This window comes from Acanthopagrus latus, chromosome 14, assembly GCF_904848185.1.
Source record: "Acanthopagrus latus isolate v.2019 chromosome 14, fAcaLat1.1, whole genome shotgun sequence".
Classification (NCBI taxonomy): Eukaryota; Metazoa; Chordata; class Actinopteri; order Spariformes; family Sparidae; genus Acanthopagrus; species Acanthopagrus latus.
The window spans coordinates 15343062-15359324 of NC_051052.1; the positions used below are offsets into that span (position 1 = coordinate 15343062).

General features: G+C 43.4%; 1 protein-coding gene across 3 annotated transcripts; it reads left to right on the forward strand.

Moving 5' to 3' along the window:
• Positions 1-198: 198 nt before the first annotated feature.
• Positions 199-16210, forward strand: epyc (epiphycan). Of its 3 annotated transcripts, none has more exons than XM_037122307.1 (10): positions 199-662; positions 3105-3303; positions 11636-11816; positions 12150-12581; positions 13068-13238; positions 14216-14341; positions 14870-15028; positions 15121-15323; positions 15417-15512; positions 15708-16210. In XM_037122307.1, exons 2-10 carry the CDS (start codon positions 3112-3114, stop codon positions 15876-15878), a joined length of 1731 nt encoding a protein of 576 aa, XP_036978202.1. In that variant the 5' UTR covers positions 199-662; positions 3105-3111; the 3' UTR covers positions 15879-16210. The 3 variants fall into 3 exon arrangements, with proteins under 3 accessions (XP_036978202.1, XP_036978204.1, XP_036978203.1); XM_037122309.1 differs by lacking the exons at positions 199-662; positions 3105-3303 and adding exons at positions 9976-10027; positions 11216-11275; XM_037122308.1 differs by lacking the exons at positions 199-662; positions 3105-3303 and adding an exon at positions 9978-10027.
• Positions 16211-16263: the final 53 nt, after the last annotated feature.

The following is a 16263-nucleotide window of genomic DNA, read 5'->3' on the forward strand; positions in this document are numbered from 1 at the left end:
CAGCTAAGCAAAGGGAGGGCAGAGGCCTTCTTCCAAGCGGGGACTTCCTCTCACCACCATGCTAACAGGGGCTCCTCACAGAGCTCCCATTGTGTACAAGGGCCCCGTGGATCCCCCCCATACATGAAAGCAACACATGCCAGAGTTTCACCTCAGGAAAAGGCGGACAAATATTTCAGTCTGATTGAGCCACACTCTTAGAAAAATAAAGGATACTCTTGTAAGGGATAAAAAAGATACTTTGCCATTGGGGGGCCATTCGCTCTCTCTTTCTCTCTGTGTCTGATGTGTGTGTGTGTGTGTATGTGTGTGTTAGTGTTTGACAGGGTCGTGCATGTGTGTGTCTGTGTGTGTGTGTGTGTGTGTGTGTACAGTGTGGGGTGGGTGCACTGCGAGTGACCAAAAGCAATCTGCTCTGGTCCAATCAGTCTCAGTGCCTACCTTCACACATAAGCGGCAGGGCACTCAGGTCTGCCACAGCGCACAGACCTACACATACACACACATACACACACACACATATACACACCTTTCACACACTAAACACACCAACCCTCCCTCTTCAAGGCACCCTGCGCGACCTCTCACCATTGGCCAAGTCCCGGAGCCCTCAGCATCTCCATCACGGCTGAAGGGACCATTCGGGAAAGCAGGAGACAGAGGTAAGCGTTCTTGGTGCTATCTATCGCGCTGGCTCAGTGGCTCTCCGGTGCAGGGAAAGTGGCTCGACTTGCCCCCTCCAAAAGACACTGCAATTCAGGGTTTGCACAGAGGCCACTTGGGCTAATTGGTTGGTGGTGCAGATGCTTTATTTTCACTCTGGGATTTGCTTTGGGGGCTTACGCAGATTACTGAAAAGTGGATGTCTTTGTGGTCCTTTGGCGTTCTTGTTGGCTGGTAGTTTTTTTAAAAGCTTTTGTAGGTGTGATTCAGGTGTGTGTGTGTGTGTGTTGGACAGGTGTTTTTTGGATTAGTGACAGCCTTGGTGACTCATTTCGCAGTTTTGACAGCATTGTATTCTGATCAAGAAAGATGAATTCTGCCTCGGAAGGTTTGATGAGTGTTGAAATACTTGACAATTTTTGCAAAAAAAAAAAAAAAAAGAACTACCGCAAAACTGTGATTACAATCTTACTTTTGTCAGGGTTACTGTTTTTCTCTTCATTTTCTCTCAGAACAGAATTCTGTGTATATCTGTTTTTTTTTTTAATGAAACACACGCCGGCTACCGCTTCACTTGTAGCAAAGGGACGTCTGTGGAGTTTGTTTATGGCTTTTGCGGAAACAAGGTAGAATCACTGGATATCAGGAATGCCCAACGCGGAGCCAAGCATAACACGGGGGTAGTCTAGAGGCTACACTCATGCACACAAACACACACACAGTTTCAACACACTGTACACTGTGATGGCCTGTATAAAAGCACACCTCTGTCTTTAGCATAGTCCCTCTTTCAGTGTGACCCTGCTGGATTTCATACCCTCATGACAGAAAAGCCTATTTCAGCGAGGATGCTTACCAAGCTTTTCTCAACAGGGTGCACACTTTTTTTGTTTTATATCTGTCCTCATCCACCCCCAAAAATAGCAGCAGAGGTTTCTCAGTTTTCTCCCCCTGAAAGATAGGTGTGTTAAGACAGAGCGTGCATCTGTGAGAGGATCTGTCCTTCCAAGTGTGTGCGTGAATGTGTGTGAATGTGTGCATTTGTGTGTGTGTGTGTGTGTGTGTGTGTGTGCGTGTTTGAGCACGCTCGCTGCTGAATGAAGCTTTTCCTTGCAGCTGTAACTCACTGCCATCCTGTCCACAAACCTCGGAGGAATTTGGAGTTTGAGTGCTGAGACAGGCAGCGACCGGGCCTCATAAAGGCCCTCTGTAAAGGGCGAGGGGTCGAGTAAGTGAGTCAGAAACCTCTCTCTCTCTCTCCCAGTCTTTTCCTCTCTCTCTCCATCTAACCCTGAGGGCCAACATCTTGTCCACGTCTCCGCATCTTTTCTTCCCTTGCTCCCTCCCCCCTCGCTCTCCGTTTCTCTGCCCCAGCCTGGAGGACTCCTCTTTCAACTCTTCTGCCTCCTCTTGGATTTCACACCTTCTATCTCACACCGGCTCAGATGTGACTACACCTGCTGTTAGTGTGCTATGAAATTCCCGACTGACACGATGATTGATTCCTAAAGGCTAAAGTCAGCTGTGCTGGCTAATTAAACGGTAATTAACATATGCTAATCGTATTAGCACTTCCCATAAGGGATTCTCACTTTTGAACTAAATCAGCCTCTTTAAGCTCGGCTCGATCTGTGCTACTAAGGAAATGAACAAGCTTATGAACAGGAGCTATCTGGGTCAGGGCAGCGCATAAAAGATCAGCGCTCAATGAAAATCATACATGCTAATTTTAGATTCAAGCACAGAAAGACCCTCTTGTCTGCGCCCTCATTTCTAGCTTCTTGCCAAGAATTTTGTTCACCAAAGCCTTTCTGGTGTGATTGGGAAAAATAATTAAAGCACCGGCCAAAAACACAGGAATTTAAAGCCGCTTTAACGGTGTGTTATTGGAGAAGAAGCAAAACCCCAAAACCTACAGGCTGAAAGCAGATTTGTGTTTCACCCTGCAGACTGAAGTAAACGTTCCCATGGTTTCTTATCAGATCAACTCTGACTTCTGACCTTTGACACACCACAGGCAAGCGTTGATTTGAGCCAAGATGGCTGCTCCCGAAACAGTATGCCTTGAGCTACAACGATGCAAGAGGCCCTCATATTTAGATCCCTTGAGCTGTCTGCACCTCAGTAATGAATTCATTGACCTTAGTGGTGTGACCCAATGTCAGGCCCTGGTCTAAGTATAGTAGACTGCTTATACAGCCCATATTTCACGAAGACAAGCCTTGTTAAATGCACCTATGGAGCTTTATTTAATTAGCTAAATACATTTTTGCTCCTTTTTCAACTTGGCAACTTGTTAGCTACACGAGGCAAATGAGAATATAAAACAATGTGCAAACTCAACTTGTGTCACCATGAAATATCCTGTGCTGCCTCGACAGCTGTATATCTTTCAACGGACATCCGCCGTCTGACTTGCCATCTCTCTGTCCCGCGTCAAGGTGGACTATGAGGATGCTGGTGCGGCTCGTGTTGGGACTCTTTGTCCTCAAAGCGGTGGTGGCCAGCCCCAGATTTTCCCGACAAGTGGACTTGGACTCATACGACAGCGCCAACTACGATGCGGATCTAGACAATTTAAATTCCGAGAACCAGGATATCTACGACTATGACGATGGGCTGACGATTGATGATCCTCAGGTAAGAAACCGAAACGGTCAGCACTAGAGAAGAAGCTCTTGATTTTATACAGTCCCAACTTTGATTACTGAGGAAACACTTTACTTTATTGTCTACTTTACTGCTTCTTACTTCAAAATCAACAGACTTCCTTGAAGAGATGTATCAGATTTACTTGTGATTGTTACCATTGCACTGATTTTGGCAAAAGGAGGCTTAAAACAAACATTTCATTGTAATGTTCAGAGGGTCTCTCGCACTCTCTTGTAAATTTCCAGGCCAAAATCCCACAAATGCATTACCCAACATGGCATAGTTTGAGGTACGGATCAAGGTTAATTACAAAGCAAAGAATTTTCATAAGAACTGGCAGGCTTTGCAGAAGCTAATGGAGTTGTGCGGTTTCACAGTGTTGCCAGACAACTGCAGAAAACACTTCAGACGGCAGAATCGGCCTATTTACGACACATCCTCATGCCTAAAAGACTGAATACATCAATTGCCACAACGACTTATACTGGATCACCGTTCCAAAACCAACATGATGCTGGCAGCTAACCAGCTGCACACGCACACAACCTTTGTTTCACGCTTTGGTTAGGCTTAGGCAACAACAGTGACTGGTAAACATAAGTGATATACGTGACTAAGAATACGTAACTTAAAGCTCCTATTTGTAAGAGAGCTGATTTTCAAATACTGACGCTTTCAGCTGGCTGGTGACCAAACCCACAATGAGTATTTGACGAGTTGGGAATGAGACTCGAAAATCAACAGGAGCTATAATGAAAGAATATTCTGATATTCACATGCATGTCCATCAGGGTGAAAGACACTGATCTGCTGTGAAAGTGTAACACCGCTCAGCAGACTATCCTCCTTATGTGAGTTAGAAGAAGTCGAGCTAGGTCGTAATATAAATCACCACTGACTCTTGCTTTCACATTGAACATGTACAACAGCCCATTGATGAATTCTGAGCTTGTTTGACCCGACCATCCATCCCTGACTTCCTCCTCTTAGCTCTTGATTCTACTTCATCTGACTTCCTCCTTTGCTGCTGCAAAAATTACTATGACCACTGGAGTGCGCCGCCTAACAAGAAGTGTAACTATGGGTTGTAATAAGCTGCTTTTGCAGTTGGTCAACTGTAAATGGTAATTTTTCTGATGAGGACAGGCTGCCTGTTTACTAAAAGGTTACTATTCTCGTAAAAAAAATAATTTAACTTTTCATGACCCATATATATTTTCAAATACTATAAACGATTTGTTTTTTCCTCCTTGAATTCACAAACTTTAAAGGAACTGCATTGTGGAAAAGTGGAAAATGTGTAAATGTAAACTCATGTTCCAAATCATGGAGGTTGATATCATCCCCAGAAGATTACACAAATCAAAGCGTTGGCAGTGAAATGCTGGTGAACTGGCTGGTTTTGGACAGAGGTCACCAGGTTCATGGAGCAGACAGACATCCCGCTGACACTCACAGCAGCCATTTGGAAAATGGCAAACTGCTTTCCAGTTTTATACGTGATCTTGGCCAAAATATTTCATTTTTATTCCTCAGCCCAGTGTCCATTTAGCTTACATGCCCTAGAATCTCCACAGGCTGAATTCTTCTGCATCTGGAGTAGTTTTCATAGAGTCGAGTGGTATTTATGGCCCGATGATGGAAATGTTTTTATTTGCCTGCAGAAATTGAGGAAGGAACAACTTTTAACTAAACATGTTGGTGTTTTGTGAGTGCAGATTGCAGAATTTGGATTAGTAGCTGGTGTGTAGAAGAAAATAGAGAGTCGTAATATTCCTTTCTTGAGGCCCCTATGGGATCATTTTGCTGTAAATGTAGCATGTCTTTACTGGATACTCAAATGATGTTGAACAGAGTGCTGTAAAATCAGCAAAACTGAAGGACTGCTGCACCTTCTGGGACTTCTTTTCTTTTCTATCATGGCTTTTTAAAAGATGAGCGGAGAACAAAGTCGGCAGAAAGTCTGGATGATGGATTCCAGTAGATCCTTTAAATCAGCTCAAGTTGACTGTGATGTGGCAACGCTGCAGGGCATGCTGGCATGGCAAGTTTTAGCAGGGCTTCGTGTTCTCATTTATACCTCTTTGTAACAAGGAAATTAAGCCAAGGCGGTGTCAAGACGGCACGAGGCAAGCAGTCCACATTGGATTTTCAGCAGGCTTTCTTGCGACTTTAAGTTAAACCTGATGTGGGTTGAACTCACACCACCGCTGTTATCTAAACCCAAACCCACAATCGAACGCAGACTTAGCAGATTGGACGCCATCTCACAGAAGAAACAACACTGAGCGATGAATTATTGTGTCATGCACTATGGAAAAAAGGTACAACCACAGCCTGGATTTTTAGGTTTAAAATGAGCCCTGGCGCGCAAAGATTTACAGCCGAGCGTTACACATGACAGTGCTCAGTGTGGGAGAGTTGTAATGTGTTGCAGACGAATGGCTTTGATAAAGTCTCTGTGTTTAACAAGCCTGGATGTGACACAGCGCATTGCATAAGATTTTGTGGGAGTCCGTGGGAGCAGGAAGAGGAGAAGCAGAACAATTAGAGTTACTGGAACCTTTCCTCGTCCCTGAACAAACAACAGCATATTGGACAGATCTGTCACTTTGTGTCTCTTTGACAGCGCAGTCAGAGGTGAGAGGGCAGATCCTCTGATAGACTTGTTGCCTAATAAGAGAGAGGATTAAATGGATTTTATTCACACACAAACACACATCAGATGTCAGGGGAGAAATGAAGCGATGATGAGCTCCATGCCTCTGGAATGCTGACTCTTTACTTTCCACATCCATCTGTTGGTATTTCTGCTCTTTCTCCTCGTGGGCTTGTCTCTTTTCAGAGGAGTTGAGGCTCATCTTCAGCGTTATCCACGCAGTGTGCTGCACTACAGAAAAGTTTAGACCAAGTTTGGCATCTTCTGATCTTTCACCGTTCTGTCTTGATTCGAATTTCAAGAACAAGTTTCAGCTGGTAATTTGAGTGTTTGAATGTTTTTGTAACAAGGGTTGGTGAGATAACATTTACATCTTAGTGTCGTAGTCATGTCTGTCATATTAAATAATATGACTTGAAAATACAGTGAATTCTGAGATGATAGATGCCACTCTCAAGTATGTGTGTTAAAGATTAAGCTACTGTCAGCAGCCAGTTAGCTTAGCTCAGTGTAAAGACTGGAAACTGGAATTAATGTTTTTTTCCCCAATAGTAAGAACATCTGCCAATCATCTGTCGCAATCATCAGACCGGGCGGACGGACGCTCGCTCGTCACCCTCACCCGCTACAAAGCAGTTAACATTGAAAATTAGTATAGCGGCACTGAGCTAGCAGTATAGCGGCGCTGTGCCACTGTTCCATTGTCTGGGGAGAACCCTGGCATAGATCAATTGTACCTCCTCCTAACCCCTTAGGTAATGGGTTATCAGATATGTTGTTTTACCTTGAAATGTGGCCCGAGGTCCCTCCAGACTTTCACTATCGTCTATTCTGTCGCTGACCAATCAGGAAGTGGGGAAATGATAACAAATTGTCAGATTCCTTGCACAAGTTGCAACCTACAATACAGTAGTATGATATTTGAGCTTCCCACCCTGAACATCAGAGTCAAGTTTCAGCGGTAAATGGACACCGCTTTATACAATGATGAGAACTGATTTACTCAGGTAAGACAGGGTTTTTATCGGTTACACTTAGTTGCGTTCACCGTTGCGTTAGTTCCTTCCCCAGTCTCTCACTCTTAACCAACAGTGACAGGCGACCAACTGAAACACACTGTTACCTTAAAACTTAATAAAATATAGAGGAAAGATTTTGTGCTTTTTAATGAAGAAGTGTAACATATTGTATCTTTAGCAGGGGATTATGTTCACTATTTCTTATTTGGGTGCAGTAACTTCCTGAAGATAATCATCACTGTGGCCATCTCATCAAACTCTCACTGAGAAAGAGAATAAATGTATTGCCCAAAATGTTGAACTTTTCCTTTAAGCTACAAAGCACAGATTCTGCTGGGGTTTGCTTTCACAGTGACGCATAAACGTGACTCAAAATTTGCCACATGGCGTTTAATTAGACGGAAGACTTTTTCCTTTGTGGGTGACGGCACTTCATCAAATCATTTTGTTTGCTGTTAAGGAAGCAGCTGCTGAACCAGTGTGGGATTGTTTTGGAAAGATCAAGTTGCTGAAACTTCACATACCTGGCTGAATGCATCCACTGACTGATCAACTTTAACCTACAGCAGCAACATAACATTTGGCGTCAGCCTGATGCTCACATTCACCGTCTCTCCCTGTTCATTCTGTATTCCCATGCTGCTTCCAGAGCTCTTTTTTTCAGTATTTTTGGTTGCCAGCTTTTCGCCTCTTCTTTCCCCTCGGGTGTATATGTTTGCTTTGGGGAAAGGGGGAAATGAAGGGGAGAGCTGCAGCGAGCTAACTTTGCGCAGGGCTGTTCAATGGTCTACCTTGTTGTATCCCAAACTGTCTCCCTGCCAAGCTTTAAAATGTGACTTTCAGTGCTGGGCATCTTTTCACGTTGCTGCATTTAAAATTCTCCGCATGACTTTTCGTCAGTGATACTTCTTGTAACCCATCTTTTAAAGGCAGTTTTATTATTTGACTTGCATGATTGTACTGATATGCACTCCTATATTTGGCCTGCTGACATCTGAGTTCTGTGGTTGAAAGGGGCTGAAAAGACTAAAATATGGATTCTTGCAGCTACCATGTGAGTCTTGGTTCCACAAGGACCATTCCCTCTTTTGGAGGGTTGAGTCCGCCTCGCTGGCCGTGACAGAGTGTCAGGTGTTACCTGCAGCAGTGTGTGGGGGTTCGTTGCCCTCATCTGGAGGAAGATGGAACTGCAGGCTGATCACCCACCAAAACATGAGAGAGACATGACTGCGAATGCAATTATGAGAGTAGATGGATATACCTGAAGCTTTTAATGAGGGAGGCAAAGAGCACTGTAATTCATAAAGCTTGGTTGGTTTGGCAGGGTTGTCTTCGAATTTATTTCTCAACATAAATTCTAGTCTGCTTGATGCACAAAGGTGCCAAACCGTAGTTTATCGAGTAATTTGATATTTTCAAATGCAGTAGAGGGGACGTTAAGATGGTTGTCTACTTAATTCCTCAGATTTAGTTGTCTAATCCTTAAATTGTATCAAAGTGCTCCCTAAACCTGTGATGAAATGTAAATATGTACATTGACTTTAGCACAGTTTTGCAGCATCTCTACTTTATTTGAGTATTTCCATTTTCCAGTGATGGAATATAACAAAGTACATTTACTCAACTTGTACTTTTACTTCATTTAGAAGGCAAATCTTGTACTTTCGTACTATATTTATGTGTACTAGTGCAGTGCCCGTAGGAAACATGTATTCCTATTGAAAAGTGGGAGGTTAAGTAGCTTTTTCATGGATGGCCAAATGAGGCTGTGTTTGAAGGTGGGACGTCAGGGATATTTAGGTTTGTTGTGAAATCCAATATTCCAGTGTATAATTATCCGTTTTTGACTATTTTTGATTTTGCCATTATATTTCACCTTAAAAACTATTTACTTGGTGTCACTATTTTCAGCACAACCTCACATGTGTGACTGTACAGTTGTTTTTTATTTTAACATACTGTATTAACACGATGGACCTAAAATCACACACAAAAAAAACCCAACATAAAATCCGAGTAGAAAAAGTTAATTTTTTTTACTTTGAAAATCACAAGTATGTTTAACAAACCATTTATTATTACTTATAATGCAAATATAAATTGTTGTTTGCTAAATATGTGCATACATTTTTAAAAATTACAAAGTTATATGTAGCTATTTACATTTAAATGCAGGCAATGCTCAGGTCTGCCTGCCTGCCTTTCTAGCCGAATGAACAGCTACACTGCCTGCTCCACATTCAGCAGTCTCCTCATTGTTTTGCCTGATTAAACAAAAAAACGACTCCACTACACCACACACTACATAACACACTAACTATACAGTCCAAACACGCTAAATGTCACAAATCTTTCAACTCTCAATATCGCTGGCTGTCTCTACACCGACCGCCGTTGCCTGTCACTCATCCGCCTACGTCCCTCCCACAACTTCCTGTTCCTCAACAACCAAACTTGCTGCTTGGACACTTTCGTGATAAAAGCCCGTTTTTACCATTTCTTCCTGCACCAGACACAAAGCAAACGTGACGACAATGTTCGCGAAAAAGCGTGGCAGACATTATTTACCTTAAGTCCGGTTTTGGACCTGCCCGTGCGTTGTGGACTCGGGAGGAGGGGGGAGTGGGCTAACGTTAGCAGCTAGCTACACACGAACATCCACAGATTCCGACTCCACTTTGTTGTCCGCGTGTCTCCGGATCTCCTCAGACCGGAACAGACTCGGTCCAGACTCTTTTAGTCTCATTAATCCACAACAGTCAGTTAAGATGCACAAAACGGGACCGAAACGCCGGCAAAATCCCGGTCCAGCTCGCGCCACTGCAGGCATAAATCCGCTTGTTGTCATGGGTTTGAGCTCTGCAGTGATTGGCTCTGGTGCGCACGTGACTAGGGTGTGCAGTGATTGGCTCTGGTGCGCACATGACTGCGGTGGCTCATTTATGAAATAATTTATTAACGGTATCATTGTAGTCCAAACAAATCCGACGTGGCACACCCTTCAACCAAGCAGCAGCCATGTTGAGACTCTCAGGTCAGCCTGATCCTGATCCGCAGAGATATTTGAGGAACAGACACACACACACACACACACATACACAGACAGACAGATTCCTTGCTTTTATAGAGAGAACTTTAGTTAAAAGTTACTTTGCAGACTGCATACAGTGTCACAGCAAGTAGCACATATAGAAAAAAGACAACACTGATTCAGATGACCAGAAAATATTGGATCTGGTTTGAGGAGTAACAGAATGCATGTAATGGGAAAGATGTGTCACCCTGAGTATAAAGTACATATATACAGTTAAATATATGTATTATTTACTTTTAGTTGGACTTTTGATATTTAAGTACATTTATTGCCAGAAAATGAATTCAGCATCACTAAATTTAAAATATTTTAGGACTTTACCAAAGTTATATTATTATTAATTCCTTTTACTCAAGTATACCTTCTACATCCAGGTCGAGCATATACTGTAGCGCGGTTCCTTATATATTTAAATGAATATGTTAACACACAGAGGAATTAATTCAAAAACTTTCAATAGATACAGAACCATAAAATGTCATTTCCTGCTCTCAAATAAAAGTAATTTGTAAGCACCCCTCCATTACTGATGAGTTCACGATAAGGGAGATAACTGAATCCATATATAGTCTAAAAATAAAGATGTTTTTTCCCTGTGGCACATTGGATGGCAAGATATCTGTTGCTGTTATGGAAAACACATTGCATAACTAAATTCACATTCAGAAAGTGCTAATGTTTGGTGCCAAGTGTGGCCACCAGCTGTTTCTGCTGTGAAAATGTCCTCTTCGGCCTCTCAGTGGTCAATGCTGTCTATATGCTTGGTATGGAAATCGGGTCACTTTGCTGCCATCTAGTTGTGGAAATAGTGGAGACGCTGATCTTGTTCTGGACCAAGCTGAACAGTTGTCTTGACAGATCATAGAGAGTTCATTCTCCTGTTTGATTTCCTTTTGGGGGGGTTTATTGCTTTGAATAAAAATAGCAAAAATAGCAGAAAGAAAGAGAGAAAGGGAGAACTGAGAGGTGATGAGATGCACTTCATCTTACACGCAGACATTAATAAGTGATGGAAATTAATGAAAAATCATCTGTGATGAATGCTTAATTGTTCTCCTGTGGTGTGCCCATCAGTCCATCCTCCATTTTCTGTACTCTAAGTATTTGCTGTCTGTCCTTCTTTTGCAGCCAAAGGGGAATTTACAGTTTCATTGAAGTGTGCAGTCAGAAATCACTGTGACATCTGAAGTATGTTTAAAATGTTAATGTCTGTACACAGAGCCATGACTCTTGAAATCTTGTTAAATGAGAAAAATGCTGTTGTTCCAATTTTAATTTCCTCAACCCAACAAACTGCCACTTTTCACTGAGCTGTCAAACATTATGCATGTTGCCCTGAAAAATTTAGATTACCTATTTCATTTTAGAGTCAAAAGGTGATGAGAATGAGCAAAAATGGAAACAACACAAAGCCGAGTGCTAACTTTGACCAGTTTTTATAGTTGTATTTCATGTACAGATGACCTTTGTAGGACCAAATAAGACTTTTCTGATGGTTGAGTCAAATTCTCATCCATTTTTGACTCACTGCTGCCATCTTTCCCTCAGATAGAGATTGGAACACTGGCCCCACCCGACTATAACTACCCTGTACCCGAAGCCTCGTTGGAAGAACAAGAACAAGAAGAGGAGGAGGAGGAGGAGGAGGAAGAGATGCCCCTGAAACCCCAGCTCATCCCTCAGGGTTCAGGGGGCTCAGGGGTTCTCATGGGCCCAGACACACAGAAAGGTCTGAAAAAGCACACACCTTTAGGTCTGCACAACCATGAATAGCGTCACTTGACATCCAGGGTTCTCTCCATTTAAGATGGGCCATCACTCTTTGGGCCTGTGGAGTTGTCAAGGCAGCATCACCCTCCCAAAAAAATACTAATCTGTTCCTAAAATCATTGTCAACAATCACCTTTTCCATGTGCATGTCTTCCATTTAACTAGCTGTTCATAGTTAAATGTGTGCCTTTCAATCATCCATTTGTCTCTGATCATTAACCTAATCATCATCGTGTCATCCATTTCAGTGTCATCTGTCTGTTTATTAATCCCTAATCTTGTCTCTAACAAGAGGTGGAGCTGCGTCTGACGCCCATTGACATCCTTCATGTATCCGGGGATTTTGGGGGCTCCGTAGGATCTGGGGCCTCGGGAGCTTCTGGGGTTTCTGGGTCTGGAGGCTCGGGAGACCTACTGGTCTCTGGTGCATCTGGGGGTTCTGGTGACATTGTCCTGATCTCCGGTGATTCTGTGGAGCTCCTCAGCTCTGGGGGATCTGGGGAGTTCTTGCTATCTGGGGATCTATTGATATCTGGGGATATGTCAGGATCAGGCTCTGGGGATCTTGGCTCCGGAGGAATTTCCATTGATCTGGGCTCTGGAGGGTCTGGTGACCAGTCTGGTTCTGGGTTCTCTGGAGATATCTTGATCTCAGGAGCCTCTGGAAGCTCTGGGGTTTCTGGGGATGAGTCCGGTGACTCAGGGATAACACTGATATCCGGAGGTTAGTTCTTTCACAAAGCAGATGTGTTGATCTGTGTAGCGATAACCTGTCTTGCAGGTAGGGAAGGCGATTCTGAAGAAAGATTTGGTTTTGATTGTTGAGTCTCATTCATAGGTCGTCAAATGCCGATGCTTTGGGCTGAAATTTGGGCTGAATACCAAACCAAAACATCGGTATTTGACAACCTGGCGACGAGACTTGAGACAGAATCGCTTAACCTAACTTTAATCCATGTGATTTATGTTGATTTAATGTCTTAAATTCCATTTAACTGTGTTAAATGTTGATCGTTTCACTTAAAATCTTACGTATTTGTTCCACTGTGTGTCACTGAATTTGTGCTTCTCATAATCATGCTTCTTCCAAATTTCTGTAACATCTAAAATGTGTGCGAGATTGACTGATTAACTGGTTGACTGATGGTCCATCTCACCTCTCGCCCTCCTAATCTCATGTCTCCTAACCCCAAACCTTGGCTCTAACAAGAGGAGGAGCTCAAACCAGAGACTATCCCCAGCGAGGCATCAGGTGCTTCTGGGGAGTTCTCAGGAGCTTCAGGAACCTCCGGGTTCTCTGGAGCTTCTGGGGCTTCTGGTGTCTCTGGCTCTGGAGACACAGAGGTTCCTACGGTAACTCTGGTCCCTGACATTGATAAAGGTCAGTATGTAATCTAGTCTGTTGATGGCAGGGTAAAAACAAAAGACTGTACCTCATACGTAAGGAAGTATATCAAAGAGGGAAGACTTTGAACAAGGTGCCAGTGCCAAAGCTGGGTCAGGGAGCCAAGCTATCTTTTGACGAGCCAGCGCTTGTTTGTCAGTTTTGTCAATGTCTTCCTGTGAATCAGCTTTGGAAGCTAGAGTACTCTCCTACCCACCTTTGACATGACTGCATACTTGGTGGGAGGCCATCAGCTTTAACACTTGTGCTCCTGCACAGGGGGTCATGCATCACAGGAGCAAACCCAGAAGTTGAAAACTGTTTGCTCATGCAATGGGCAAGTAATTTAATGCAAGTGAATGGCTGCCATTTTAAGTCTCTTATCCAGTTCCTACCTTCTTTATTTGTTGAACCTCAGGAATTATTTGCTCTGCAGGATACCTGTAAATTGCTGGGGTGGAGCTGATTTTGCTGGTCAAGAATATTTGGACATGGAAATGCTCCGACAGTGCAAGAACTGGCTCCAGCATTGGCACCTTGTTTGTGGAAAAGGGGTAGTAACATTACTTGAGAAATGAGTTATGAGTTATAATTGCAGGAACCTTTCTCTTATAACCTTTTTTTCCACATCCACTGTTGTAATCTACCCTGGTCGGCCACCGTGGACGCAACTGAAACTCTAAGGACCAACCATTTCAGCTGGCTTACCCAAAAAATGTTTTTTGTTCCTTGCTAACAAGCATTTTGTCTGTAACCACTCAGCAGATCACATTTCATGTTATTAACACATTTTCATTTAACTTCAATCCATCAGTGAATTCCCACAAACAATTGGTTAACACAGCTAATAAGCTAATATACTGTGTGTAACTTATCATTGCGGCAAACAGTGGGCTGCTGATTGCCAGACGTCCTGTTCCATGTCCACGCTGATCTAACCTGTTTCTTTAACACCTAATCTTGTCTCTAACAAGAGGAGGGGCTGCTTCCGACCACACCAGAAACCCCTCAGGAGGGTGCTGGCACTGTAGAAGGGTCAGTGGGCTCTGGATTGACACCAGACACTGGTGAACCTGATGAGCCTGTGATTGACAGGAAAGGTCAGTACTGAACGACGCAGGCACTGAAATCAGAGGAGCATGTTAGAAACCTCAGTTCATACAGGAACTTCATATCCTGACACCATTTGATTGACTTTGGCCTGGATTGGGACCTGTTCTTGTTTTGTTTGTTTTTTTTGTGTTACACCTCATTGCCACATAGCTCTGTGTAAATATATGTGTCAACCCATAAGTCCGTTAATTTCTACGGGAATGTTTGTAGTCACCAAAATGTTTGCAACATTCAAATGTGTTTTTTTTTTTACTGACAATAACACGATATTCACTGCATGTTTATAGTGGACAAAAGAATTCAAGGTAACAATATTATTCAGTTATGCATTCATTTTCTTTTCAACCCTATGCTAGAGCTAACTTTGTGGGTGTTCCTACCCTCGTTTAAAGGTGTATTATGTAGTTTTGGGGAAGACATTTTAATCAGACAAGAAAGATCTTCATTGACTTCCTCTTACTTCTCCTCCCTCCCTCCCTCCCCCCATTTGTGTCCTTCTTTTCCATGGGCTCCAGGTATGCCCACTTGCTTGCTGTGCACGTGCCTTGGTGGTTCGGTCTACTGTGATGACTTGAAGCTGGATAGTGTGCCACCTCTTCCCAAAGACACCACTCACTTCTACGCCCGCTACAACAGAATCACCAAGATCAACAAGTCCGACTTCGCCTTCCTGAGTATGTCCTCAATGAATATTAAGAGCAGGGAACCAAATGTGAAGGTGGATTTTAGGCGTTTAATTGTTGTATATTTACTTTTCTGCTTCCAGACAAGCTGAAGAGGATCGACTTAACCGCCAACGAGATAACGTCCGTCGATGACAAAGCGTTTATGGCTCTGCCCGAGCTGGAGGAGCTGGTGATTCGAGAAAATCACATCTCGCAGCTGCCTGCCCTCCCAGAGACCATGACCCTCATTGACGCCAGCCAAAACAACATCGGCACCAAGGGCATTCACAACGAGGCGTTCAAGGTATGTACAGCTTCTGTCGCAGGTTCCCTCAACAGCACTGGCAGCTACGGGCACAAGCCAATAATGATTTCAATGTTTTCTCTTTGTCTCCAGGATATGACGAGCCTGCTGTACCTGTACCTAACAGACAACCACGTTGATTACATCCCTGTGCCTCTGCCAGACAGCCTGCGATCTCTACACCTACAGGTACATCTGACCAGACCTCATATCTCATCAGCCACTGGTGAACATTGAAAGTAACACTTTAGATTCTTGGGATTAAAACTTGTCACAGTTCAGATTTGATATCAAAATCTCAAACTCATTAGACGTCTGCTTATGAAAGTACCGCTCCAATATGCTTGCTGGCGTTATCTCATCTTCCTCCATCTCCGATTGCAGCGTAACAATATTCAAATGATGCACGAGGACACGTTCTGCAACCTGAAAGATTTCAACTACATCAGGAACGCACTGGAGGACATCCGTCTGGACGGCAACCCCATCAACCTCAGCAGGACCCCGCAGGCTTACGTCTGCCTGCCCCGTATACCCATCGGGGATCTCATCTAACCACACAGACACATATTACCTACACTCTTGCACACTGACTCACAACCACATGCACACATCTTTTGTACATATTGACACACACACAGCCACACACTTAGACATGCATCCCAATTTTTTTTCACCTCCTCTTAGTACAGTAACGTATTTCAAAAATGCTGCTGATGAATACTACGGATCATTAAAACTCTGTGTGGAGATTTATGTTACGTAAACATCCACAAACACAAATTACGAGTCAGATTCTGGTGATAAAGCACATATAAACTGGTCTTCTGCAACTCTTTCCTGTTTTTCAGATATTAATGCCAGGTGCAACACAGCGACACACGCATACACACTGAAACAGTCATTCTCGCGTTCCCTCACTCGCCAAAATGCATGTACA

Coding starts and splice junctions, on each gene's coding strand:
- epyc (XM_037122307.1), top strand. CDS start 3,112: ATGAGGATGCTGGTGCGGCTCGTGTTGGGACTCTTTGTCCTCAAAGCG. Junction 11,817..12,149: donor GGGCCCAGACACACAGAAAG/GTCTGAAAAAGC, acceptor GTCTCTAACAAG/AGGTGGAGCTGCGTCTGACG. Junction 12,582..13,067: donor GATAACACTGATATCCGGAG/GTTAGTTCTTTC, acceptor GGCTCTAACAAG/AGGAGGAGCTCAAACCAGAG.